This window comes from Alternaria burnsii (genome assembly GCF_013036055.1).
Source record: "Alternaria burnsii strain CBS107.38 chromosome Unknown 750, whole genome shotgun sequence".
Taxonomy (NCBI): Eukaryota; Fungi; Ascomycota; class Dothideomycetes; order Pleosporales; family Pleosporaceae; genus Alternaria; species Alternaria burnsii.
The window spans coordinates 505,219-530,900 of record NW_024066108.1 but is presented as its reverse complement, the minus strand read 5'-3'; the positions used below and the strand labels follow the sequence as shown (position 1 = coordinate 530,900).

General features: G+C 50.4%; 10 protein-coding genes across 10 annotated transcripts; 6 read left to right on the top strand and 4 right to left on the bottom strand.

Moving 5' to 3' along the window:
* Positions 1 to 678: 678 nt before the first annotated feature.
* GT037_001561 (uncharacterized protein) lies at positions 679 to 8,060 on the top strand (the record flags this gene model as incomplete). Its single annotated transcript, XM_038926608.1, has 8 exons — positions 679 to 1,461; positions 2,218 to 2,416; positions 2,477 to 2,510; positions 2,567 to 3,149; positions 3,201 to 3,599; positions 4,209 to 6,673; positions 6,727 to 7,603; positions 7,662 to 8,060. 8 exons carry the CDS (start codon positions 679 to 681, stop codon positions 8,058 to 8,060), a joined length of 5,739 nt encoding a protein of 1,912 aa, XP_038789900.1.
* Positions 8,061 to 8,237: 177 nt separating this feature from the next.
* On the bottom strand, positions 8,238 to 10,196 carry GT037_001560 (uncharacterized protein; the record flags this gene model as incomplete). The annotated part of the gene is made up of 1 exon (XM_038926607.1): positions 8,238 to 10,196. One exon carries the CDS (start codon positions 10,194 to 10,196, stop codon positions 8,238 to 8,240), a length of 1,959 nt encoding a protein of 652 aa, XP_038789899.1.
* A 689-nt stretch (positions 10,197 to 10,885) lies between these two features.
* GT037_001559 (uncharacterized protein) lies at positions 10,886 to 11,509 on the top strand (the record flags this gene model as incomplete). Its single annotated transcript, XM_038926606.1, has 1 exon — positions 10,886 to 11,509. The coding sequence occupies one exon, from the start codon at positions 10,886 to 10,888 to the stop codon at positions 11,507 to 11,509; it is 624 nt and encodes a 207-aa protein (XP_038789898.1).
* A 102-nt stretch (positions 11,510 to 11,611) lies between these two features.
* Positions 11,612 to 13,171, top strand: GT037_001558 (uncharacterized protein; the record flags this gene model as incomplete). The annotated part of the gene is made up of 1 exon (XM_038926605.1): positions 11,612 to 13,171. One exon carries the CDS (start codon positions 11,612 to 11,614, stop codon positions 13,169 to 13,171), a length of 1,560 nt encoding a protein of 519 aa, XP_038789897.1.
* A 63-nt stretch (positions 13,172 to 13,234) lies between these two features.
* Positions 13,235 to 13,672, top strand: GT037_001557 (uncharacterized protein; the record flags this gene model as incomplete). Its single annotated transcript, XM_038926604.1, has 1 exon — positions 13,235 to 13,672. One exon carries the CDS (start codon positions 13,235 to 13,237, stop codon positions 13,670 to 13,672), a length of 438 nt encoding a protein of 145 aa, XP_038789896.1.
* A 294-nt stretch (positions 13,673 to 13,966) lies between these two features.
* GT037_001556 (uncharacterized protein) lies at positions 13,967 to 15,151 on the bottom strand (the record flags this gene model as incomplete). Its single annotated transcript, XM_038926603.1, has 3 exons — positions 13,967 to 14,463; positions 14,516 to 14,669; positions 14,729 to 15,151. 3 exons carry the CDS (start codon positions 15,149 to 15,151, stop codon positions 13,967 to 13,969), a joined length of 1,074 nt encoding a protein of 357 aa, XP_038789895.1.
* A 1,321-nt stretch (positions 15,152 to 16,472) lies between these two features.
* Positions 16,473 to 18,175, top strand: GT037_001555 (fad binding domain containing protein; the record flags this gene model as incomplete). The annotated part of the gene is made up of 3 exons (XM_038926602.1): positions 16,473 to 16,643; positions 16,691 to 17,176; positions 17,225 to 18,175. The coding sequence occupies 3 exons, from the start codon at positions 16,473 to 16,475 to the stop codon at positions 18,173 to 18,175; spliced, it is 1,608 nt and encodes a 535-aa protein (XP_038789894.1).
* Positions 18,176 to 18,264: 89 nt separating this feature from the next.
* Positions 18,265 to 21,107, bottom strand: GT037_001554 (mitochondrial 54s ribosomal protein 16; the record flags this gene model as incomplete). Its single annotated transcript, XM_038926601.1, has 5 exons — positions 18,265 to 18,784; positions 18,839 to 19,411; positions 19,823 to 19,944; positions 20,306 to 20,670; positions 20,723 to 21,107. 5 exons carry the CDS (start codon positions 21,105 to 21,107, stop codon positions 18,265 to 18,267), a joined length of 1,965 nt encoding a protein of 654 aa, XP_038789893.1.
* Positions 21,108 to 21,670: 563 nt separating this feature from the next.
* Positions 21,671 to 23,380, top strand: GT037_001553 (uncharacterized protein; the record flags this gene model as incomplete). The annotated part of the gene is made up of 1 exon (XM_038926600.1): positions 21,671 to 23,380. The coding sequence occupies one exon, from the start codon at positions 21,671 to 21,673 to the stop codon at positions 23,378 to 23,380; it is 1,710 nt and encodes a 569-aa protein (XP_038789892.1).
* Positions 23,381 to 23,856: 476 nt separating this feature from the next.
* On the bottom strand, positions 23,857 to 25,481 carry GT037_001552 (uncharacterized protein; the record flags this gene model as incomplete). Its single annotated transcript, XM_038926599.1, has 5 exons — positions 23,857 to 24,909; positions 24,964 to 25,122; positions 25,171 to 25,247; positions 25,298 to 25,372; positions 25,430 to 25,481. Coding segments are annotated over 5 exons (1,416 nt in total), but the record flags the coding sequence as incomplete, so codon positions are not given.
* Positions 25,482 to 25,682: the final 201 nt, after the last annotated feature.

Here is a 25,682-nt window from a genome sequence, read left to right as displayed (position 1 = left end):
AACGAAGAGAGATATGAACATACCTGGAGTTTGCGTTTGCGGCAAGTGTCACAGAGATTCTTTTTTCTGACTTTCATGGCAGAGGTACGCGCAGGTGAGCAAATAAGCGACCGCGATATACTACCGCAATCGGAAAGTAGAGATCGGGTTCGGGTTTTACCTCCTGAAGCGAATAGTACACGGTGGGGCACAACCAAAAGAGCTGATTTATGATGAGATTAGCTGAGAAGGTGTCGCTTGAACGTTGGGATGTAGGGCAGTGAGCTCAGTGACGCAGGCGCATTGCAGGAAGTAATGCTGCCTCTTTGAGCCTAGCGCCGGCTTAGCTATGCGGATGCCAGAGCCGTTCCGACGTTACACTGGATTGATGTTAGCGCCTGCAGCTGTAGCCTTACAACGCCCAGACATCGATCCCATTTCCTATTCACTTTAGCAAGACTCATCACAATCGCGCAAGAATTCTTTGCTGATGATAAAGCAAGTGTACATTATTCATCAGCGTTCGACTTGCCTAAGACTAAAATTCACTATGGACTTTCTCAGTGATGAAGTTTGGCATAAAGCCAGTGGTTGCACTGCAGTGCATTGCAACACGCAAGCCAGATACTCTGTGTTCCGCACATTGTCTATCATCAGCGAATTCCTCTCCAAACAGCATCAAGATATCGACACTGAACCATGTCAGCCTCCACCTTCAAGAACAAAGTCAGCATCACACACATAGGAACGGCTACTGCCATCCTCGATATTGATGGCATCATCTTCCTTACCGACCCCTTCTTCTCCCCTGCCGGTACTGAGTGGAACGACGTCGCAGCCCTCAAAGTTCACGATGACCCCGCTCTGAAGCTGGAAGAACTACCGCACATCGACGCTGTTTTCCTGAGTCACGAGAACCACCCCGATAACCTCGATGAGTTCGGACGTCGACTCCTCGACGGCCGTCACGTAGTAACAACCAACGATGGCGCAAAGAACCTCGCCCCCCGACCCAGTGTTCTTGGTTTCAGCGACTGGCAAGAGAGAGATGTTCGCATCGCAGGAAAAATATTTCACATCACTGCCACGCCCTGCAAGCACTGGCCTGGACACGAATGCGTCGGATTCGTTGTACACACTGAGGACTTTGGAGTGGCAGCTGACGGTCGCCCGAACGCCATCTACTTCTCTGGTGACACCGTATACATCGAGAAGCTGGCGAAGATCGCAGAAGAATACCACATCACCGTCGCCCTCATGAATTGTGGTAAAGCAACCTTCTACGAGTTCACCGATGAGGGAAAGCCGGGTCAGCCAGGCGATTGTTTACAGATCACCATGGATGGCCGACAGGCTGCTCGTCTCCTGAAGGATCTCAACGCAGATGTGCTTGTTCCTATGCACTACGAGTCGTGGGATCATTTCAAACAAGGTGGAAATGAGCTCGCGCAGGAATTCAAAGAGGAAGGCGTCCTGGAGAAGGTTCGTTGGCTGGTCCCTGGTAAGGCCGTGGAGATCAATTGAGTTGGGTATATATAGGAATACCACGCATGTAAAATCAGATTTTCAGTTGTATATTGAAATCTGGGGTGCCTGATATCCATGTTTATAGAGGTTGCTCAAGGTGTGCAGCTTCCTTCAGACACAATGATGAATCTTTTCCATGAGCATGTCTAGCAGTATGTGTGATGCGTGTGTCAAAAAGGGGGCTCACTCAACGATGAAGCTTGAGAATGCATATGTTTTCTTGACCAATAAAGCACCATCCAGTGTAAGAGTAGAGCGATTATTTGCGCGATCTCACTTTTTGAACCTTCAAGAACTGTGGTGGCAATTTTGCACAGGATGACCAGTAGTACATGCAGTAAAACCTCCAAAGGAGTGGAAGGTCTGCCCATCAGTCTGTGAACACGATTGTACGAGATGTGCCGACGAGCAAGAGACTGTGAGCTTTTGTGTACGTGAAAAGACTTGTGGATCGGCATATGGTACCATGTTGAGCATAGTGCGAACTCCATCTGAACCTAAGAAAATGCATGTCATCGAGCAAAGCGTGGCTTTAGTACCTGATTATCAATTCGTACGAACTTCTCGGACAAGTGAGGAAATCTCATCTCATCAATGGTGTGAGCCATTCATCATATATAGTTCCAACCCCTGGCACGACTGAGAAGCATCTCCTTACAGAACTTTCATCAGATCAACACTCCTTCTCTGGCGAATTAAGTCAGAGATAAGCACACCATGTTTGGGAGCAAAGCTGTGGGAGACGATGAGAGCAAGGTATACTCGACAACACCAGATCATGACCAAGCAGTACATGAGGATGCAGGATCGGCGGCTTTGGCGGCTTCGAGGGTGAGTGTCAAGGACCAACTCCATGAGGGAGAAGTTGCTCAAGCAGCACCCGAAGGAGGCTTAGTAGCCTGGCTGGCAGGTAAGTTGCAAGGTCGGCAACAGTCGGTTCGCTAAGATGCTGATCTATGACTCCTGACAGTCGTGGCTTTCTTCCTCGCCATCATGAACACATGGTGCGTAACAAGCTCCCCAAATCCAACTACCCGAACTCTACTGACGACCAAGATAGGGGCATGATAATATCCTACGGTGTCTTCCAAACCTACTACGTCTCCACACTCCACAAAACACGGTCCGACGTCGCCTGGGTAGGCTCCATAGCCGTCTTCCTTCTCTTCTTCACCGGTATTGTCAGCGGGCGTCTCACAGACGCAGGCCACTACCGCTATGTCACAGCCACTGGTGCGTTTCTGGTTGTACTAGGTACTTTCATGACTTCTCTGAGCGAGACTTACTGGCAAGTTCTCCTCGCTCAGGGCGTCTGCACGGGTCTTGGGAATGGGTGTTTGCTTACGCCCATGTCAACGCTTGTTACGACGTATTTCAGGAGAAGGCTGCCGCTTGTTACGGGCATTGCAGCGTGTGGGAGTGTGACTGGGGGACTCATTTACCCTAGTATGGTGAGAACGCTGTTGCCGAGTATTGGCTTTGGATGGACATTGAGAGCGATCGGGTTTATACAGTTGGGTACTTTTGCGGTTGCGCTGGTGTGTGGGAAGCCGAAGAGAGCAGCGCGGAAGTTGGGTCCGCTGTTGGATGTGTCGGTCTTTAGGGAAACTGCATTCAACTTACTCCTCGTAGGATCCTTTTTGGTAGGTTGTCGACATTATGCCTTCCCACTCACACCACTGACAGGACTGCAGGCCTTCTTGGGCGTCTTCTTCCCATTCTTCTTCCTCAGTTCGTATGCGCGAGAGAAGCGAGGAATGTCATACACCGACTCTCTCAACCTTACCCTGGTTTTGAATGGCATTGGATTTGCAGGTCGGCTGCTACCCAGTTTGATTGCCCGATACTGCGGTACCATGAATGTCTACATAACATTCATTTTCTGCTCTGCGCTATGCATGTATACCTGGATACCGGTACACTCGACTCCCGGGCTATACGCGTGGACAACTTTCTACAGTCTCTCTGTCGGAGGAGTCCAGTCGCTCTCCCTAACGATCGTCCCCATCATTATCTCGGATACGTCAAAGATGGGAGCCTCGTTTGGCATCGTGTTCGCGGCTATTGGAATTGGCGCGTTACTGGGTTCTCCGGTATGTGGTGCTATCATTACATCGAGTGGGGGATCGTATGCTGGAGCACAGGCATTTTCGGGGAGTGTATCAGCGGCTGGAGGACTCATCATATTGGCTGCACGTGAAGCGAAGAGACGGCAGAAACGGCAGGATGTTTGGGCGAAGATGTGATGGGCGAAAATCTAGGTATAGCAAACCTCCAGTGTACTATGGTTGTATTCTTAGCTGTTGAGTGCGTTTTCGATTGGAGTAAAGACGAGATTATCTGAACTTCTTTCTGATAGGCATAGGCGAACCGGCGATTGATCTACTGTGATGCCAGCTGTAGAAGAATGCCAGTCTGGCCTGAGGACGCCGTCTTACGTTGTCTTTGGCGAAGCGAATCTAAGACGGCCACTCTGCTTTGATGCCATCGTATTCAAGATAGGGCTGATGACGTGTCTACTAGGCACCCATGGTGTGGGTAGACCCTGAAGCTGAAAGTGTAGATCCTGTGATAGCGCGTCGTTGTTTACGCGTGTCCCACGTGTTGAGGACCCCACTTTTACCCTTCGTCGTGGCAACGTGCGCCGAGTGGAGCGCCTAATTTGGCAAACAACACGAGGGGCACACTCGTCGCGACAACAGTCGGTCTGCAGGAACACCAACAAAGCGACCAGTCTGGATGAGTCGATGAGCCAAAGCACCCAGCGAAAATACCGTGCGCCTTTTCGACCGATTGATACCTTCTCCTCCGCTCAAAAGCCTGCCTTCAAGACACCAGCGGCCACCAAGCCCACGTACACATCCGACGATAGCGACTACCCTCACGAACAGTCGACTTCCCTACTCGGCGATTCAAGCAACCTCTTCGACGACATTGAGAGCCCTGCGAGCCACACGAAACAGAAGGCCGACCTCCAACACAGACTCAAGATGGTGCGTGAGAGAGAGCCTCCCGTGGCTCCCCCACCACGAGATGGAACGGCGCCCCCACCAAAGCCTCTACAAGACCTCAGAAATACAGCACCGCAGTTTGGAGAGACTAGCCCGTTGAGGAACCCTCTGAAGAAGGACCGCAGCAAAGAGTTTGCTCACCTCTTCAACAAGCCCAAGCCAGGACAGATGCGGCCGGAGCATAGCCAGACGACCAAGCTGCCTTCGCAATACTCTGCAGCTTCTAGGCCGTCGCAGCATTCAGCTGCTAGCGGTTTCACCGATCCTCTGCAGCGGCCCTTCAAGGTCCCGTCTATTTCGTCAAGTTCACGTTACAGCACGGCGTCTACCTCATCGACTGGTTCAGACATCTTCGAAATTCCCGCCTCCCAGTTCCAACCTAGACCGTCCCAAGGCGGCCCTGTACCTATCGCCCGACCATACAACCCCGCAGCCAAGACTAGTCTTCCACCTCCGCGACCCATCTATTCCTCTATGGGCCACGCCGATAACTTCGCGCCGTTGAACAAAGGAACACACAACCCGCTACAACAAGCGCGTCAGACAGTGATATTGGACGATGAAGACAACTTTGACCCAGATGAGGCCATCCGAAGAGAGGGTAGTCGATTTGGCGAGCCAGATCCACACGCCTACGTCGACCCTGCTGCGACTAGCGAGAACATCAAGGCGCTACTTGAGGGCGCATTTGATGAGGAAAACGAGAAGATTCCCAGGACGCGTCTTCGTAAGAAGAAGAAGCAACAAGAGGAAGACGTTGGCAACTCTCTAGCTGACCGGTTACAAGCGCTTGCCGTTAAGGACGAGGAAGCTAAAGCCGAGGCTGAACCGGAAGAAGACGAAGAAGAAGATGATGGCACAGTGGAAGGTCTCAAAGTGAAGCTCTTGCCTCACCAGGTCGACGGTGTGGCTTGGATGATCGAGAAGGAGACTGGCAATCACAACAAGAAGGCGAAGTTGCCAAAGGGCGGTATATTAGCAGATGACATGGGTCTCGGAAAGACTGTACAGTCCCTTGCGCTCATTCTCTCAAACCCTCGACCGGAAAAGGGCGTAGAGCCAGAGAACAAGAAGAACAAGATCTCCGATTCCACCGGCAAGGGCACTCTCGTCATTGCTCCACTAGCACTGATCAAGCAATGGGAAGCTGAGATCAAGGACAAAGTCACCAAGTCGCACGCTCTCAAAGTCCTCGTACACCATGGCCCCAACCGCACAGAATCAGCCGAGAAGCTAAAGCAATATGATGTTGTCATCACCACCTTCAACAGCTTGGCGACCGACTTTGCGAAATGTGGTGACGGCCCCGATGGTCTCAAGAAGGGCTGTTTCGCCGTGTCATGGTATCGCATCATGCTGGACGAGGCGCATACCATCAAGAACCGCACCACGAAAATGGCCAAGGCTTGTTACGAGCTGCGCTCGCATTACCGATGGTGCCTTACTGGTACACCAATGCAGAACAACATCGACGAGCTACAGAGTTTGATCAAGTTCCTTCGTATACAACCGTACTGTGAGCTTTCGGCTTGGAAGGACTCTATAGCGCAACCAATGAAGAACGGTCGAGGCAACCTTGCTATGAAGCGACTGCAGGTATTCCTGCGTGCTTTTATGAAGCGTCGCACTAAGGACGTACTGCGCAAAGACGGTGCATTGAACTTTGGTGGCAAAGCTAAGGAAGGTGAGGAGCGGCCGGCTTTCCACATTGTTGCGCGAAACGTCGAGACCATCATAGGAGAGTTCACCACCAAAGAGCGCATCTTCTACGACCGGTTACGAGATCGCACACAAGCTCGTCTTGACGAGATGATGGGTGGTGAGAAGCAGGATTATATTGGAGCGTTGGTGTTGCTCCTTCGCCTGCGCCAGGCTTGTAATCATCCGAACCTCACAAAAAGCAATGTCAAGGGTGACAAGGACGCTTTGACTACCGGTTCGAATTCGAACGCTGTAGCTGGCCTCCAGACTCCTAGGAAGGCTGCAGCCAAAGACGATGCCGACGACCTAGCAGATCTTCTGGGTGGACTTAGCGTTGCGGCAAAGCGCTGTGACATATGCCAGAACCACCTCAATAGTGATAACACAGCTGCCGGTGGAGCGCGTTGTACGGAGTGCGAGGAAGATCTTCTAGGGTCTACTAAGAAGTCTAAGAAGTAAGCCAGCATCCAGTAGAGTCTCGATAATGCCATATACTAATGCATACTAGGCACAAGTCGAAGAAAGACCGCAAACATAAGCACAAGAATGGCAAGTCCAAAAAGCACCGACAAGCAAAACCAGTCATAGAGTCTGATGACGAAGAAGAGGAGCAAAAGCCAGCCGCCTCAAAGCATTCTCGCAATCGCCGCGTCGTTGTCGATAGTGACGACGAAGAAGAGGAGGGTGAATGGCTCGTTCCTGAGGACCAGCAACATGCTGAAGATTTGGGCAAGGCTGGTGGCACCGACGACGAGAATGCTGAAGGAGGCGGCGATACGCTTGCTACTGTCGACTCAGATACATCTGCGGATGAGGATGAGAGCAGGAGCAATCTGGATTCTTTTGTCGTTCATGACACCGACAGCGAAGACGAAGCGCCTGTTGCTCGTAAGAAGCTACTCAAGAAGCCACAAAAGGTCGTCAGCCTTGACTCTGATGAAGAAGATGAAGAGGCAGACAGTGAGGACGCCGACAGCGAAAGCGGCAGTGGTTCAGACGCCTCAGACTCTGAGTCCGATTCAGAAGCCTCGGCCTCAGAATCCGAGACCTCAGAAGCCTCTTACAACGCCTCGGACCTAGTACCATCAACCAAGATCCGGCAACTACTCGCGATCCTCGAAAAGGAGACTGATGAACACAAGGTCATCGTCTTCTCACAATTCACCTCCATGCTCGACCTCATTGAACCCTTTTTGCAACGCGCAGGTTACAACTTCACCCGCTACGACGGCAGCATGCGTAACGACCTCCGCGAAGCAAGTCTCCAGAAGTTACGTGAAGACAAGCGTACACGCGTCCTGCTTTGTAGTTTGAAATGTGGTAGTCTCGGTCTCAACCTCACAGCCGCAAGTCGCGTTGTTATCATGGAGCCGTTTTGGAACCCCGTAAGCACTACCATATCCTTTCCCCGCATTAGAAAGACGTACTGACGCACAGCAACAGTTCGTAGAAGAACAAGCGATTGATCGTGTCCACCGTCTTAACCAGACCGTCGACGTAACAGTCTACCGCCTCTCCATCCACAACTCCGTCGAAGAGCGCATTCTCGAATTACAAGAGGCCAAGCGTAAACTCGCTAATGCGGCCATCGAAGGTGGCAAGGCGATTAAGAACTTGACGATGAAGGATATGATGGCGTTGTTTAGTCGGGAGAGCGAGTATGATCGCAAGCATGATGATGATGCCAAGGATATGGAAATGTATGGCAGGAGGAAGGTGTTGGATGGAGACGATGATGACGATAGAGGGGAGGAGGTTGTCAGGAAGAGTAGGAAGGCGGGAAGTCTGGGTTTCAAGAGGACGGAGAGGAGGGCGGAGGCGGGTGCTTATGGACGGCGTTGATGAAGGTCTGCTGGTGTTTTTGAATGGCGATGAATCGTCAGGAGTTAGGGCATAGAGTGTTGGGTTTCACCTTTCTGTGTGTCGTCTCTTCATGCACTGGGATGGAGTTCAAGATATATTTTTGATGAAGCACATGTTCATGAATGATTCGATCCGATCATACTTGACTATCTTCCTCTAGATGATGGTGATATCTAGTTCCGGTAGGTCAACACAAGGGTCATAATTGTGATGCAAGTCCAACCTTAGGAGTCCTACACGTTCGAACCGCGAGCACGGTAGACGCCGGAGCAGTAGCCCACCGAGATATCTGTCGCGTTGAGATGCCGTGGTTTTGCTACTTTCATTCTTGTTCACTTCCTCCACTGGAAACCCAAGGTTTGTGCTTACGCCTGCAAAATATGCTTCCTCCAGATCAGAATCCCCATCATGATCAAGAACGATTGCACCCTCCAAGAATCTTAGTGTCGACGTAGAAGTCCCCGTTCCGCAATGTGCATCAGGCACCAATAGCTTAATGGAAACATCCTCGCCTTGCTTCTTTGAAAATTCCATTTCATTCCACCTTGCTATTCCCAATCTCGCTCGCACTTTAATGAATGCGTCTGTTATCTGACCATATGGATCCTCTGGGTTGCGGAGTGTTATGGCATAGTCAAGTACCGTCATGTACGCAGTCGACTTGTCTCGATCTGCAAATCCGGAACTTATAACTTCTCCCGATTTAGATGCCCAGCTCCAAGAAGGGGCGATATAGGTCTTCGGTTGAGGACTTGGGTCCCAATACGTCCACAGGAGACAGTGAGGCAGGTCTTTGCTCCATAGACCCGCCATATAATCGCATGGTCTACTTTCGTTGATTTTTCGTGCGATCCCAGACAAGGCGATCAACCTATCAGTACTGAAAGTCAACTGACACGATGTGTACTTGTACAGTATACGACTCCAATAATACTCAGTATCTTCATGGCCGTCGTGCTTGATAGAATTGTCGACGGCTAGATTATACCGGTATTGTTTGTACAAGGCTTGCTGAAGTATAATCCCATCAGGAGATGTTTCTGTGGCTTGCAGCTTCTGACATTCCCAAGCGGCCTGAGTTCCCGTGAAATGCGCAATGCGGGGAGATAGGATGCGCTCTTGTAGGACCCAACCTCTTTCGTTCACCGGCGCTTGCTCTACTTGACCCGACCAGTCGTATGTCGACGTCAATATCCAATTCTTCTTCCTCTCCGACCCATTCGTGGGCTCTTCCACGGAAAGATAGTCTCGCGAAAGATCGCGGTGGGTGAAACAACCATAGCTGCTATCCGTTGCCCATGTCGCCGATATATTGAGCCAGCTGTTTGCGTACACTGTTCCCATTAAACTAGACTCGCGTCTCCAGTCTTCGGGATCGTCCTGCAGTATACACATACAGTCTACCCAGAAGTATCGGAATCCAAGACGAGCAGTGACATTGGCCATATCCTGGAATGTCTTTTGCAGGGTTGAAACAGCAATTCCTCGGTGAAAATCTTCTACAGTTTCCTTGGTGAGCTGCAGTTTTTGGCTGCCCTTAGCGCCCCAGCAATGACTGAGAGTGAGGTAACGTTCGCTCTCTAATTCCGAACTGCTCCGTAAGCGAACTTTCGGTTCTTTGTCCAGGTCACAGAGTTGGAGTAAACGCGATGGCATCCATAGGTTCTTGCGCTGGTAGCCGCATGAATCATGCGTTGATGTGCATATCTCGAGCCATTTTTTGATTTGCGATACCGTCTGGTCTGAACCCGTAAAGCTTGAGAAGATCGAAATAGAGCTATCCATATTCTTCTCAGACGAGCTGGCAGGGTCAGCGCGGATGAAATTAGATCTGAGAGAGAAGCATTGCAACTGGACTTCTGCATGATCGGAATGGCCCTTGTCCCAGGAACATACATCAAAGCAGCGAACATCGTTCACACTCCAATTCGGATCGTTTTCATGCACGCGCCACCGTGTACAGCGATCGGGATCAGGCTGTTTCATGTCAATGTCGTGGTACTCCAAGCGGTCCTCTAAATAGCGACATAGGAAACAGCCTTCTTCGATAGCCTGGGCGAGGCTGGTAAGTGAAGGATGGTGAGCAATCTCGCCCTCTGTTATTTCCCAAAACATTCGGAGCGCATTTCGACAAATAGAGCACAACATAAGGGTGGCGATTATATCCGGAAATCTCTGCTTCTTCGTGGTAGTAAAGCTTTGCTAGGTACCTAAAAGTTGCGAGAGTTTGCAACACATATGCTACTCAGTAGGCCGAACGGTGGTATCCAAACGAAATAGTGTTGTAGGCAATTGTAGAATGTGTGAGGGATCATCGTATGGATTAGGTCTACCGAGCTAAACTAAGGTGGGATGAGACCCACAGATATCCGGTCTCCGTCATCCTTGACATCATGTGACAGCAATCACGATAATTTGAGCATAACCAACCAAAGATTACGTGTTCACGGAATCAAGCAGTGAGGCCACGCTTCTTGGTGTGTCTTCATGCTAAGTATGATTGGTATGCTATGCTCGCGACCGGTGAACGTGCGGGGGAAGCTCTGGAGCTAACCCTTCGTGGAAGGGTCGCAAATGGCCACTGGACGGCCACTTCTGTTGACCTGCCACAACATGCACACTAATCTTGTGTACCATCAAACCTGTGTCTCATTCGACTCCAAACGCTTGATGCCTGACGACTACCGCACCATGCAGCGACTTACGTGCTTGGGTCGGACTCGGCGACACAAAGTGAGCAAACCTGGTGATAAACAGCAGCTTTCTCAGCTACTCACTCAGATTTGGAACCTATTCAAGACACCATGCCATCGTCTGCTATCACGCCCATCGTTAGACAGGCGATCAAGCTCCGCCTGAAGGAGTTGGAACATACCAAACAGTCCTTCGAGCAGCGATATCTCCTAGATGCGAAGCAGTCTGAAGAACCCAGTGTTGTCAGAAGAATCGAAGGGCTTTTGGAAGGGATCGAAAACCTTGATCCAAAGTTTGACAAGCAGAATGGTAACTGGACGTCAGAAACCACCAAGCGATGTATTGAACAAGCCCGTGATGGTGGGATCGTTACCGAGAATAAGCTGCTGAAGCTTGAGAAGGGTCTCCTGGATCAGCTGACCAGGTTCCGGAATCGCATGGAAGTATCGTGCCTACATTCGCGACTCATAAGAGAGGCTCTGGACGCGGAGACGGACATGGCCGTGGAAGATGATTTCGACGTTATTGATGACGACCGTGAAGATGCTCTGAAAGATTTTGAAGGGACATGTTCGCAGCAGACAACTGTGGATAGCTCCTCGATTAATGAATATCTTTCAGGCTTATTCGCAGGCGAAGAAGACCATTTGCAAGCTATTCGCAACGGAATGCGAGCATACGGAAGTGATCTTAGCAACGGAAACATTGAAGTCGATCAAGAAACTCTCAAATGAATCATCACGGACCTGATTCGATCAGAGCATATCAGCCAGGAGCGAAAAGAGACCCTGATCAATTATCTACAGTCGCCAGACGCGTTACTGGAGGTAACTGCAATGCTGAACACGCGGGGCTATCGCGAATGGAACTATAAGAACGCAGAAGTGGGTTTACCAGTCGATACACGCAAGACAATCCGTGGCCAGCACTACGTCAACGTTGAGGTTGAAGTTATCGACATGATGTTCCTCCATTGCTGTGCAATCAGATGGGCGACGAAGTTGAATGAATGTCTCAGGGACTACTTTGTTAAGTCCAAAGCGTTCGAAGTCGCCCCACTTACAAGGGCAGACGCCGAAAAGAGGGCTTTCTTCTTCGGCAATACTTCATTTATGCCTCCACCGCCTTGTAGATACACGGGTCCTCCTTGTCCTCCTCCCCCACCAGCACCCGAACCCAAAAAGGGGTGCAGAAGGAGGAAAATGAAGCCTCAAACCATGCGTCTCGTCCCATCTATACAGCCAGCGCCCCATGTGATCCATATAACTCCTCCGCCGCCACCAGACATGCTCACCGACGTTGAAAGTCTACGACGTGATGACTACCAACGGCACTTGTTCATGTCACGTCTGCCCAAACATGATGGCGGCGTACCTAAGATGACTTCGTCGAAAGACATCCAGGCAAGATTGATCAAAATCCTGGCTGTGAAATGCGAGATACGGAAAGCTTTCGATGGCAAAGTGAACGCTTTAACTGTGGGCTTCGAGTCGTTGGTCTCTATATTACCGCACTGTACCATCATCACAGTGTTAAGATTTCTTGGTGTGCCGGAAGTCTTTCTCAGCCTCTTCAATCGCGCTCCCAAGCCCAAGCTGAGCATTGAGGCTTCTACTCATGAAGCGGCTAGAACTATCACGCCTGAAAACGGGATTTTCTTTGGCTACTCCATGGAGATTTTCTTCAGCGAAGCCGTACTCTTTTCCCTCTGTCTTGCCATACTCAAGAGAATAGGATCGTACATGTACCGTGTACACGACTGCTGCTATTTTGTTGGCACGCAAGTACAAACCAACCACGCTGAGGAAGTCATTTTCCATTTTTCCAAAGTCATGGGATGGAAAATCCGCAGTTTCTCCTCGGGTGGCAAGCTGTCCGTTGGATTCTTAATCATGGACCTTCAGACAACCTCACCACACGACACAAGCGTCGTAGTCGGAATTGACGATTCCAAAGTCGCTCTCTATGCAGCCAACGCAAAACTGAGGCTCAAGTCGTCTTCAACCGTACTCCAGTGGGTTCGTGAATGGAATGATACTGTCGGTACTTATGCAGCCCATCTGTTTGGTCCCCTTGCCAACGTGTTCAATGAGGAACACAGCGAGATGATCAAAGAAACGTACAGGCGTATTCACTCCCTCGTTCTTGGTGGCAGCGACTTAACCAGATGCGTTGCAAAAATGCTCAAACCCTTTGTATTGTGCGAGCTGGAGCATGATCTGCAAGATATAGAGCCGATCATCTATCTCCCACAAGCCTACGGCGGTCTTGGTGTGAAGAATCCCTTCGTAACCATTGCTTTTGCTTCGAACGCGAATGAGTCCGCTTCCGTCAAGATTAGGGATTATCTGAACATCGAGGCTGCTTACTACACTAAGGCATCCGAGCGATACTAAAATCAGATGCCCTTTCTGAACCAGCAGAAGATCGCGACCGTCTTTGACAATGATTTGCCGAGGATGATACAAGCGCTCGATTCTGAAATCAGAAACGATGTCTCTATCCAAACACTTCCGTTCATGGCCAAGGCTGAGATGATGAAGCATCGAGAACGTGCAAAGTTTCCCTGTGTTACTACCAACTGGAGCGAGCCCGTGGAAACACCTGACCTCATCCAACTTTACCGAGATCTTCTCGACGAGCCTATCAATGATATCGAAGACATCGAAATGGTCGAGCAGGAGATTAACCGACTTTCCCTGACAGAGGATTTAAAGCCATGGGTTGAGTTGAGCCAGGAGGATCGATGGGTGTTGCAACTCTATAACGAGGAGTGCTTCGAGCGGTACGGCGGCTTGGACATCTGGTGGGCTAAAGGCATACCTGTCGTGGTCTACAGCGACCTCAGAGGCCACCTGCTAGACGATGATTATGAAGAACATGGCAAGAACGCGTAGCTCGGGTCTTTGTTGGTGATTTGGAACCGAGTTGCGCAGTGGTTGGGCGGGCAAGATGATCGCGCGAGATGTGGATGTCCTCTCCTTGGCAATTTTTTCTTACAACAACCATTCTCAGAGAGCCCCACGGGATATTCCGGGTATACATCCAGTATTTTTGTCACGTTCAACGTAGCGACCAACCATGAAACCTATGATCACGATCCTCTTCCAATGATACGTTCAATAGCATTGAAATCTTTGTAAAGAGTCTTCGCGCGACGAACGAGCTAGTAAAATTGAGCCTTTCCGATATCACTCGCTTTTGTGACTGACAACAACCGACCTCGTGACTCGGATCTTACCGTTTGTCTCTTGACCAACTAATTCCTCCTCACTATCACCTCTGCTGACCCGAGCTGCGATATCGATACTCATTGTTTTCATCGGAAAGCCATACTCGTCATCTGCATTCCCTTTCGTTTCTGGCCTCCTATTCGCTGTAGTCTTGATGTAGCCGCGACTGTTGTATGCATGTACTGGGGTGTTACTGTAGACAGCCTTGGCTTTACGGTATAGACCTGGACCGCAGCCAACCATAATAGCGACAGATGACTCAATGATACTCCATAGAGCAAGCCATGTCAATGAAGGTGTTGTGTCGCTTGCCCCAGTCGTCGCACCAACTTGTATCACTCGAACAATGCTCGCGATGATGACAAAGATGCCGAGTGCAAATAGGCCGGCGATCTGAATTTTACGGGCTAGAGGCATCTGAAGGTTGCGTATGATGCCGATTGGAAGTAACATTACTGTTGGATGCGTCAGGATATCGTCCCACTGCAAGGGGTTGAGGGCACCTACTCATGAGATCTGTTGATAGGTCCACAGCAAATCCTTCCCAGAAGCTTATCAGGCTCTTTCGAACGTTGTCGGCTCCACATCCGTTCTCTACGAACCACGATGATGGTGAAGATCCACAGGCAGTAATGTGCAGCATAATGGATAGCACCAGTGTCTATTGAGATGTAAGTTAAGGTCATTCATGGGGAGGTGCATCGGGTCTAGGGAACTTACAAGCACACAGTATCCAAGTACAACCCACCACAGCGTCAGGTACAGCTTTACGCCCACCATAATCCTCTTGTAGAATGCCAGTAGGGAGAACTTGATGCTCCATAAAGTGAGCCATAACCCTGGACTAGTAAAGAAGAACGTCTTCTGCGCATCGAATCCATCTTTGCTGACACTCGGGTATGGGGCGAGGCGACCTTCTTCGACCGCTAAGAGTCGAAATAAAAGGCTAGTCTTATTCATGTAGACGCCGGTAATAGCCATGAAGAGCATATATCCTGCAATCAACCAGATCTCATCCCATTGGATGGATTTCTTCTGATCGCTTCGTAGTAAAGCTCGCGCAAAAACCATGGCAGTCGTCACGACCATTAGTCCGATCGCAGTACCACGAAGGGTAGTTTCGGTGAGGCCGTTCGAAGACATGCTAAAAGGCTGGGAAATTCTACTTGGAGAATGGATATTTTGTGCACAGGGAGCAAGAGTACTAAGTCTTTAACAATAATAGAGATGATCATGTCCGCACGTCGGCCTCCTGGAACTTACCGCGAAGTGATGTGTACCCCCACACCCTGGCCTTCTTTCCCTGTTTTCCATGTTTGATCTATCGGCTGAAGGATCCTACAAGTAATGCACCTGTGAGGCAAAGCAGAACATTGACGTCGAGGTTAAGTACATGCCCTTAAAAGCACAAGATATCGTTACGTATTGCGTATGTCAACACGTTCACGATTCCATCAGAGCGAAGACTGACGACTTTCAAATGCATTTTCTCATAGAGATGAGTTGACTGTCCATGCAATTGGCTCAGCCATGTACAAATCTCTTTCGGGGTGGGACAAAGTGGCGACGAGACTCTTCGACGGATCTATCGTCAGCCCGGTTCAGATGCGAGCCGCCTTCATAGCTGGAAGTCTAGAATTTGACTGAAAGTGGCATCATGCATAAACGAGATTTCATCAAGGGATGTCTTCGAAACGATGACCAAGGTTGAGTCCTTCCAATGTTACGGTTCACGGACATAAGCCGAAGGATCAGGATACGGACTGCAGGCTTATCTAACCGACCCGCAAATGGGCCTGTCTGCTTGATTCTAACACCGCATTGCCAAGCGGCAGGAAGCACATGTGCTGTCGTGAAGTGTTTTGGGGATGGAACGACCGGCATGAAAAGAGGCGGACGGGATCTTGGGAAGCGCTAAACTTGCCTGAGCCAATCACGGACCTATCCATGCCGAAGGATCAAGGTAATATCCTCCCCCGAACTGCAGCACTGCGGCGCAGTCATGTCCGGATGTGACATCTGCTTTTTGCTCATGCGTATAATCCCCGATTACCGATGAGAAAAGTGTGCTCGAGTTACTCCTCATCGAAGATATAAGAGTGATACCGAAAGATTTCGTCTTCGCCATCTCTTCACGCATCCTGGGAGACACGAAGTGCCTGGCACCGGGTGAACAACGCGCATTCCCCACGGCCCGCTGACTAGTCTAGGGCCGCTAGTCAGAAGACACGGGTGGGCATGCAGAAGGCGAGGACGAGAGCGAGGCTGCCGTCGAGCCGCACCCCTTTGGTGGCAAGCAGCAGCGACAAATTCGCTTGCGCACATTTGATGCCTTAGACTCCTTCCAGAAGGGTCTCTGATTCTTGGGGAAAGAGTGTCACAGCGCTATGCCCATATAAAATCAGATCTTGCGCTCGTATAGCAATGGTTCCCCACCACCTTGTCGATACCAACCCAAGTCAATATGCGGTCATTTTTGCTTGCGACGTTGGCTACGCTCGTCGCTTCTCAAGCGTTTGAAGCTCCCGACTTTAACGTCACTGAGGCTCTACTTGATCAAGGTGTTAATATCTCAGCATTGCCAGAGCTAGCTGGTCTTGTGGAGCGGTCTTCGGATTTGGCTTGCAACATCGCTGTAAGTGTTCTTGAGTCTGACCAGAGACAGGGCTAAAACAAACGTAGTGTTCTTCACTCGAATTTCTTTACGGAAACAAGTCTGTCGAGTTTCAAAATGAGGCCGGCTACACTGCATTCACATCCGGGTTCTGGTCTGGGATCTCGGCCGATGTGAGGCCGTACTGTATCTTCAAGCCCTCAAGCCCTGCTGAGGTTTCTGTGATGGTACTTCTATCTCGGCTTTCACAATGTCCGTTTGCCGTTAAATCTGGTGGTCATAGTGCGTTTGCTGGCGCAGCTACCATTGAAGGTGGCATCACTGTATCATTCGAGAACATGAAGGGCATCAAACTTTCCGGAGATAAGAAGACTGTCGCGGTACAGCCAGGAAACAATTGGGGCAACGTGCTGACTACTCTTTCGACCACTGGTGTCACAGTCGTGGCCGGTCGAATCGGTGACCTCGGTGTTGGTGGTCTTACCCTTGGTGGAGGCATCTCGTTCATCACTAACGAGTATGGTCTGGCATGTGACAATGTTGCCAGTTTCGATGTAAGCAGTTGCATACACCTCCTCCAATCTCCTCCTAACCTTAGTCAGGTTGTCACAGCGAGCGGCATCATAGTCACAGCAAGCCTTGAGACCTTCCCGGACCTGTACTGGTCTCTCCGCGGCGGAGGAAACAATCTCGGTATAGTGACTAACTTCAACCTATGGACAAAACCACTCAACAACGATCAAATCTGGGGCGGAACTCGCACTTTCACCGAAGATGTCTTCCCGGATGTAGTCAAAGCATGGATCGACCTTACACTTGACTCAGCCCAAGATCCCAAGGCTGGCAGCTGGATCGCCTGGATGAATGCCGGCGCAAAAATTGCTTCGACGGAGCTCTGGTATGGCGCACCAGCTGGTAACGAGTCTGCCATTCTGGCGCCTTTCTACAACATCACTGCCGTATCCGACAGCACGAAGACGCGCGGCCATGCCTCTTACGTAGTGGACAACGAGGCCAGTAATACATATGGACAGCGTGAGATCTTCTACGACATCACAGTCAAGGCCTCATACGAGATCGCTCAGCGCTCCGTAGACATCTTCTTCGATTCAATCGACGCTCTGTCAGAAGCGGAAGGCGCATTCCCCGTGCTTATCTGGCAGCACATCACAGATGGTTCGCTCAAAGGCAGTACCCGTAACGGTGGCAACGCGTTGGGATTCGATGCCAGTGGGAGCTCTATTCACATTATCCAGCTAGCATGCTCGTGGAACAATGCTGCGGATGATGAGACCGTTTACAAGGTCATGTCCGATATCATGAAGGCTATCAAGAGTGATGCGGTAAAGTTGGGTGTGCAGAATGATTGGGTGTACATGAACTATGCAGCGATGTTCCAAGATGTTATTGCGAGCTATGGATCGGCTAGTAAGAGTAAGTTGAAGACTGTCGCAAAGAAGTATGATCCGACGCAGGTTTTCCAGAAGCTGCAACCTGGGTACTTCAAGTTGGATCGCGCCGCGGTTCCTGATGCAAGGTACTTTTCATATTGATGGGATATCAAAACAATCAATCGTGTTGAGTTTACAGCATTCCAGTCCGACCCCTCTCAAGTCTCTCGTCCGTATTAGTCATGGCCGCTTCATGCCGGGCTGTCTATATACAACTCATGGATGGCCTTGAAATCGACCATCGAAGTGTCCAGATCTCTCTCAAAGACATTGTTTCCATAATCCTCCCAGCATCCTCTTGGCAAACTCTTCAAATCCTCGCTGATGCGACCAATCTCTTCTTCGAATTCTTCCAGAGTGCCTATAGGACACGGCAAGTGTACAGTGGGATCCCCAGATAGAATGAGTCGTACACAAGACACAAAGACATCGTCACAAGGGAAGGACCAGTCCATCTCATGTGAGGTCGAGTGGCCAAGGGCTGCGTAAAACTTCATGGCACCCCAGATATCCTTAACGGTCTCCATCGGTGCCTCGAGATGAAGACGGCAGGTAGAAGGAGGCACACCGGCGTGTCGCAAATACATCGCTTCCTTGATCCAGGCAGCGGTCTTATGTACCGCACTGTATATCGAAGGGATAAACCAGCGGTCTGGCCAGGATCGCAAGTCGAGGTCTATAACGGAGAAGTCACTGTACCCTGTCGAAAAGCTTGTTCATACATTATCAAAAGGTGTCCATTCTTCGAAGGGATGCACAACTTACATGGCATGCCACATATCAACGTGATGGTCGACGCGTAGATGAGGCAGACCTTTGAGATATGGAACAAGACCATACGCATGGCAACGTGGTTTTGTGCAAGATTTGCGGTCTTCGCGTATGATCAGGTGCCGCAAGCGGAGACTCGCGTCCTGTTCCAACATGCCGAGAAAGCGGATATATTGCGAGGTAGCTGATTCATAGTACCTAAGCTGGTGCACATTTTTGTAGGAGTCCTGCCCTGGGTTGCTCTTATCTACAGAGTTGACGATTTCGCGCAACTTTGGTATATGCCACGCCGTAGGCAATACCCAAGGTGGCCACTCCACGGATGAGATTCTCGAAGCGACGATCTCAGAAGTATCACTACCCACAGGTCCTAGCGAGAGCTTGATTCTATTGCTACTCCTGTGATTGAACTCGTTGACGGGGTTGGTTTGAGTAGCAAAAGCCGATATGTTTTCAAGGAGAAACTGCAAAGCTTGGCGTTCGTAGAATGTCGAATTCCGAAGTTGTGCCCTCAATTGAGGGGCATAAACGTCTATGTCCACAACTTGTGATAGCTTTTGAAGCTGCCTGCCTAGGCAGCTTTAGGGGAATCGTTCAGAAATGCATTTTGCGAGTTCCTCGGTACCTGCCGCAGGTAGTCAGCATGTGCTTCGACTGAAGAGCGCGAAGGAAGTTGTGTATATAAGCCTTGTCATACCATATGCGTCGAAGGCGATTACGCAAGCGTCTGCCTCCATTTTGTATAAACGTCTCAGCAGAAAGTGATACTACCCAGCCCATGAAGGGGGCGCGTAATTTAGAGATAGACGATCCCCAGGCGGAGGGCCTTTGAATAGCCATTTCCGCTCTCCAATATTAGCTGTCTCGATAGGTGCCAGATGCGTTCTGAACTCCACAGCATTCAGTTCCAAGGGCAATGCTATCATCTCCGCTGCGACTTGCTTGCAACTCAGTGTCAATGCGAGATTGATGACTGACCTATCAGCATGTCGTAAGGTATTCGACTCGGGTTGGTGATAGTATCCTTCGTCACTGAGATAGTAGGCGTAGATTTCATCGCGCAGTTCACGAGGATCACGTAGAAAATAGCATCTCCGGTGCTGGGAAGTAGACATGGTGTGAAATTGGCAACTGTGTGAATGTAGGTACTCAAGATCAAGGATCAAGGTCAGTACATATACGATAATCACTCATGTCCGTTCCCCACCTAGAGAGCCAGCCAGTTACCAGGTTCCATTAGGCAGCAGTGTAACCAAGATTGAGTTGCTGGAACAAGACGAAATCGCAGAAACAAAGGTCGAAGAACGGATGCCTGAACCGAGGTGTACTTCGGTACCGTGGTATACGCTCCGTCTTCGGACCCAACTACGCGTGGTGAGACGGTTCCAATAATTCATGGTATAAAGTGAACAAATATGGTACATATCCACAATGTCGTCATCCTTTCTATTTGCCGCCCACTCTCTTGTTCTTGATCTTGATGGTCTCGCCGTTGACGAAGACACCCTTGCCCTTGTATGGTTCGGGTTTCCTCCAGGCCCTTATCTTGGCCGCGAACTGCATGACTACCTCCTTCTCTGGCCCCTCTAATAGTAGACGTGTCGGTTGCGGTGTACTCGCGGTCATGCCCTTTGGTATGGCGAGTTCGACTGGGTGTGTGTATCCGACCTTCAAGTTGACGAACTTCTGGCCCGGGAATTCGGCTTCTACGGTAGTCGCAGTGTCTTCGACTGAGGCACGGTAACCGACACCGACGAAGCGGAGAATGGCACTGTGTCCTTCGCTAACACCGAGGATGTGATTCTGGAGGTATGCGCGGGTGGTACCTGAATCCAAGTTAGCCAATTGCGCAGCACGTTACGAAGATAGCACGCATACCCCACATTGCCTTCTGTTTCGCATCTTTTGCGTCCTCTATTGTCAATGTTGGACCACCCAATGCCGGATCCTGGTTGATATTGATATATGGAGGAATGCTCATTGAAAGCTCGCCGAGCGGCCCCTTGATGTGTACTGTAGACATTGCCTGCACTCTTGAGCTCCTGGCCTTAGCCGAAGGCGCAACCACTTGGAATGTGACTCCCTGGGGTAACGAGAGCGGTAGGGACCCGATCTTCGATTGACATGATGTTGTTAAGGTAAAGGTCCTGGCGGGCGTAGGCCGTGAGAATACGGGTAACAGGAAAGTCGGTATTGAGTCGGTCGTCGGGCTCGAGGCCTTCGCGAGGGTTTGGGCGCACCGCCGTCGTGCTGGGGCGAACATTTTGTCTTGATGCCGACAGATACGATCGCGAGAGTTTTCGGCAATCCCCAGCTCGAGGCTAGCTTATCCGATCCCGTGATAGCGCGTCATTGCCGTCTCTGATTGGCCGGCACATCGCACTTTCCCCCACCAAACACCCCTCAACACCATAACACTCCGACCGTCATCATTCTTTCTGTCGGAGCGTGTTGTGCCATATTGAGCTTGAATCTAACTTTCGAAAATTCTGACCAGTCGGTCTCTCACCCAAGTCTGAATCTTGTGCTGTTCGACTAACAGTGTGTCCTCTTACCACAAGTTTGACCTCACCTGGCAGTCGCAGCAGGCCAGCATGCTTCGGAAGCTCAAACACTGCGCCTTCCTCATTCTCTCACTACATCGCAAACTTGTATGGCTGGTCCAAGTAACAATCTTACCATGCTTGATCCTTCGCTTCCTCGTCTTCCTCCACTTCCTTCCATTTCCTGACTCTTGCTTCATTTTGCTTCCAACTTTCTCTGTGGTTTCGGTAATCCTGAATCCACCAGCAAGCTACTTATATGAACCCTCGAAATGTACTGACCATGGCGAGGCTCATCACAGCTGGGCTGCTCCTTCCTACGGCATTGTCTCAGTACCACTCCCCACCAGCAGATGCAGCTCCAACAGTCAATGTTGATTCCCTTTTCCAATACACAACATCGAGGAACCACAGGGTAATAACACAAGCGGTTGAATTTGTCGTGTCTATGCAGACAGCACCGACATGCACTCGAATGGCTGCTTCTCATCTGATGAACGAATGCAAGCTCTTGGAACACGCACCGGACTTCGCCAAATCTCGCCCAGATGCGTACCTGGATAATGTCAAGACCGAGTATGCCGCCAAATTAGCTGTTTGCGAACTATTGAGTGCCCAGCCAGTCAACCCAACACCACCGCCTAATTGCGATATACTGGTTCCTGCATCAAGACACTGCGGGAAGGGCGGTGGCTGGTGGCATGCTCGGCCAGAAGTTCCCAGCGACAAGCAATGCTACCCAGAATTCAAGGAGTACTACTACATGCAGTGCCTAAAGAGCCTCCAATCCACACCTCAATACTGGACTTCATTCAGCAATGCTCGCCAGAATGCAGTCGTCATGTGCCAGGCCAGCAGAGATGTTATCGAGCGAGAAAACCATCTTGAGATCTTCAAGAATCTGACCCAAGTTCTGGGTGATGTGACATCCAATATGCAAGCCACGACTGAGGAATACGAGTCTTTAATTCGTGAGCAAAGGCAGTACTCCGAAGAAGCCCGCAATTCCCACCAGCAACTCAGAGAAGACGTTCAAACTATGCAAGAGAAGGCCGTCGCCACAGTAGGAGCGCTTGACGACAAGTTTCAGAGTTTCATGAAGTCATCGATCTCAGATCTCATCATCGCTCTGTCGGAGAGTCAGACCAACGAAATCGACCACATACGTGAGAGAATGCAGGCTTTCTCGCAACACTTGATACTGGAGAGCTCCCAGCTCGCTGCATACTTCACTGACGAGCTCCAAAAACATCATGAAGTGGCCAAGCTCAGCATTCAATCAAATCACAAGGCGCAGGTCGAAAGCTACCATGTGCTAGCGGATTATATGACCGCCACACAACACACCATCCACCAAACCAACGATGTCGCAGATCGCTCTCTTTCCAAGTTGGACAGTATCGCTCAACGTCTGGACATCTTTGAGACGCAAACCGAGCACATCGCCGAAGGCTTCGCCTTTCTGAGCGCAACACCAGCCCTTGTCACATGGCTTTTTCGAAGCTTCCTGGCCACTATTGGCACGTTATTCATGTTTACCGTCCTGTACAAGATTAACACCAGGCTCGCCGCTTACACTGCCGGCGCATGCAGTTCAGCTTTTCTCCTACACACATGCGGCATCCTCGACTGGCTTGGAAACATACCCTATGGTATTACCAAACTTCACGACCAAGGCACTCTCGCGACCATCGCCGGGATGTCGTCTTGGCAAAAGGGTGCTGGTAGCGTTCTTCTACTCTGGGTTGCTGCGTACCCAGTGTGCAAACTCAACGCTTACCTGGGAAACCTCGTAGCTGGCTTGCTGAAGCAGCTTCTCGGTCCGATATGGGTACATCAGTACAGCAACGATGATGGTATGAGGTTCCTGCCTAGTATCGAGATTCCTGCTGCGTATCCACGCGACAAGGACAACCGACGTCTCCAAGACCACATCGGCTGCGACCATCATACGGAGTGGGAAACTCATGGCTCACGGCCCAACCATGTGTAATGCAAGGTATTCCTTTGCCAGATCGGTCTGCCCTTTTGACATGAACGCCAATCAGCATACGACATCCTCAGTACATTCAACTAGCATATCTTGCCTTTAACGTATGCTATCATAGAGATCTCCTGATGGAAGCGAATATCTAAATGATCGACCCGCCTTCTAACATCCAGTCACATTCGGCTCGCAACATACCCTTCACATTTTCCGGCGATCTCTAGTGGTATTTCCACGGCGTTGGAGGACCATCTTCTTATATTCTATTCTACGTCCAATATCTATCTGGGAACAAAAGGTTTAGACACAACTTAGCAAGGCGTGGAAAAGTGCATATTTCAGGGATCAAGCAGGTATATGGCGAGGCGACTCGATATTTAGTCTTCAATATCATCTGTTCATGTTTCTTTACTGGTTCGAAGCAGAAATTTTACGCCGTGATCCCTGTGTCCAATTCACCGCAAACCGCACAGTCCGAACTCTCAATCCTCGTCATCACTGAGCTCTTGGATTCTCCCCGACCGATACGCCTCCTCGACCGGATTAACCACATCCATGACTCCCGTCGCCTTCAACCTCTCAAACAGCACGAACAGCCTCTCCGCCTCCCTTTCTTTCTCTTCCTGCGTCATGGGCTCCATCTGCACCTGCTCCTCCTTATCTAGCCTCTGCCCTGTGATAGGATTGATCGGTATGCCCTCTTCGCCACTCTCTGGTGCATGCTCCTTGACTAGTTCCTCAGGCATTTGTATGTTGTTTGACATGAGAAAACCAGAAGCGAAGCCGTAGCCGACGTTATGCACAAATGTCGCGGGATCTTCATGCGAGAGTTTCCACAGCAACATCGATATTCCATTTCGCAGTGAGGGTGTCAAAGCGGACGTGGATAGGTTGAGTAGTCGAGAGGACAGCGTGTCTGACTTTCCGAGGGGGCGGTCACGCTCTTCGGTTGTGGGGAGGAGTAACTTCTCCATTGTGCTGGCAATCTCTGCTGGAGCAATCGTGTAGATACGGTGGATGAGGGTAAGAAGGGGCGTGACGGTCTCATCGAGTTCTTTGGGTGGGTAGACGATGAGTGCTTGGTCGAGAATCTTGATCAAGTGGCGGATATTGACCTCGCTGTCGAATGATGGGAAGAGGCCTTCTCGGCCTTGTTCGTTTTCGATGTCTAGATGGAGGAGGATGTTGACTAGTTCGCGCGTTGGGCCGGACAATGGCGGTGATGGTATTCCTCTCCGTACGAGGATCTTAAAAACTTTGGGTATTGAGGGAGCAAAGAGGGAAGCAAGGTCTTGTTTATGGTGTATGATGTTGAAGAGTAGCTTGAGTGTTTCCGAGAGCGCCATGGCCTCCATGGGCTGTTCGTTTCTGCGTGACGCGGACTTGGAGTATCGTTTCGCATGCCGTGTGATGGCTGCATTGATGCTGTCGGCTAGCTGGTTCTCGCGGACGAGTTGTGCGTAATCGAGGTTCGCGTTGTATGTTGTAAGGAAGAGGATACGGGCGGCGAGGAACTCAGTATCGATACTGTCTTCCTGTTTGCAAGTTAATACGGCTCTGTTTCCAGGTTCGAAGGCACGATCGCCTACTTTCAGCTTTTCCGCTGCATGTGGACCATGGCCTAGATTGACGAGTATCTGGCGCGTCTTGGGCTGGAGGAGGAGAGCATTGGCTATGCATCGGAGAGCTTCCTGTGCCGCAGGTGTAGTCTCTCCGTCAAAGGCGTGGTGTCCTAGTGTCCGGAGGCCCTATCACGGTCACTATGCCGTCCGTAGACTCGTGGTGTGGTGTAGTACATCTTCCGTGAATATGGGGTCGGAGTTGTCGACTGAACGGCCGTAGACTTTGAGCTGTTCGAGTAGCTGCCGTCTTTCTGTCCAGACAGTGAGCGCATGGCATTGATTCTATCGGAAGAAGACGTACGCTCAACAGACAGCTTCTTCACGTCCAGGTCGGCCTTCAACTCGGAAAGTATTCTGGTAACATCGTCGAGCTTTGCTGGTACCCGTTAGCCCGTGATGATTTCAGGAAGGCACTGCGGAACAGGAGACTGACCTCTGCCCGTTCTTTGCGATAACATGGCGGTCAAGTTGTGGAAGACGATCAGTGCTGCTCACGTCACGTAGGTGGGATGAAGCTTGAGCTCGGAGAGCCCCACTATTATGGGACCTGCATCAACCGCTGGGGTCCACATTGAGGAACGAACAAGGCGCGTCTGCAGCAGGCAAGTATCCGTAGGGGTTCGTCTACTTGCACATGATCTGGTTGATTATCTATGAATAGAAGGTTGGAACATATGAATCTAAGA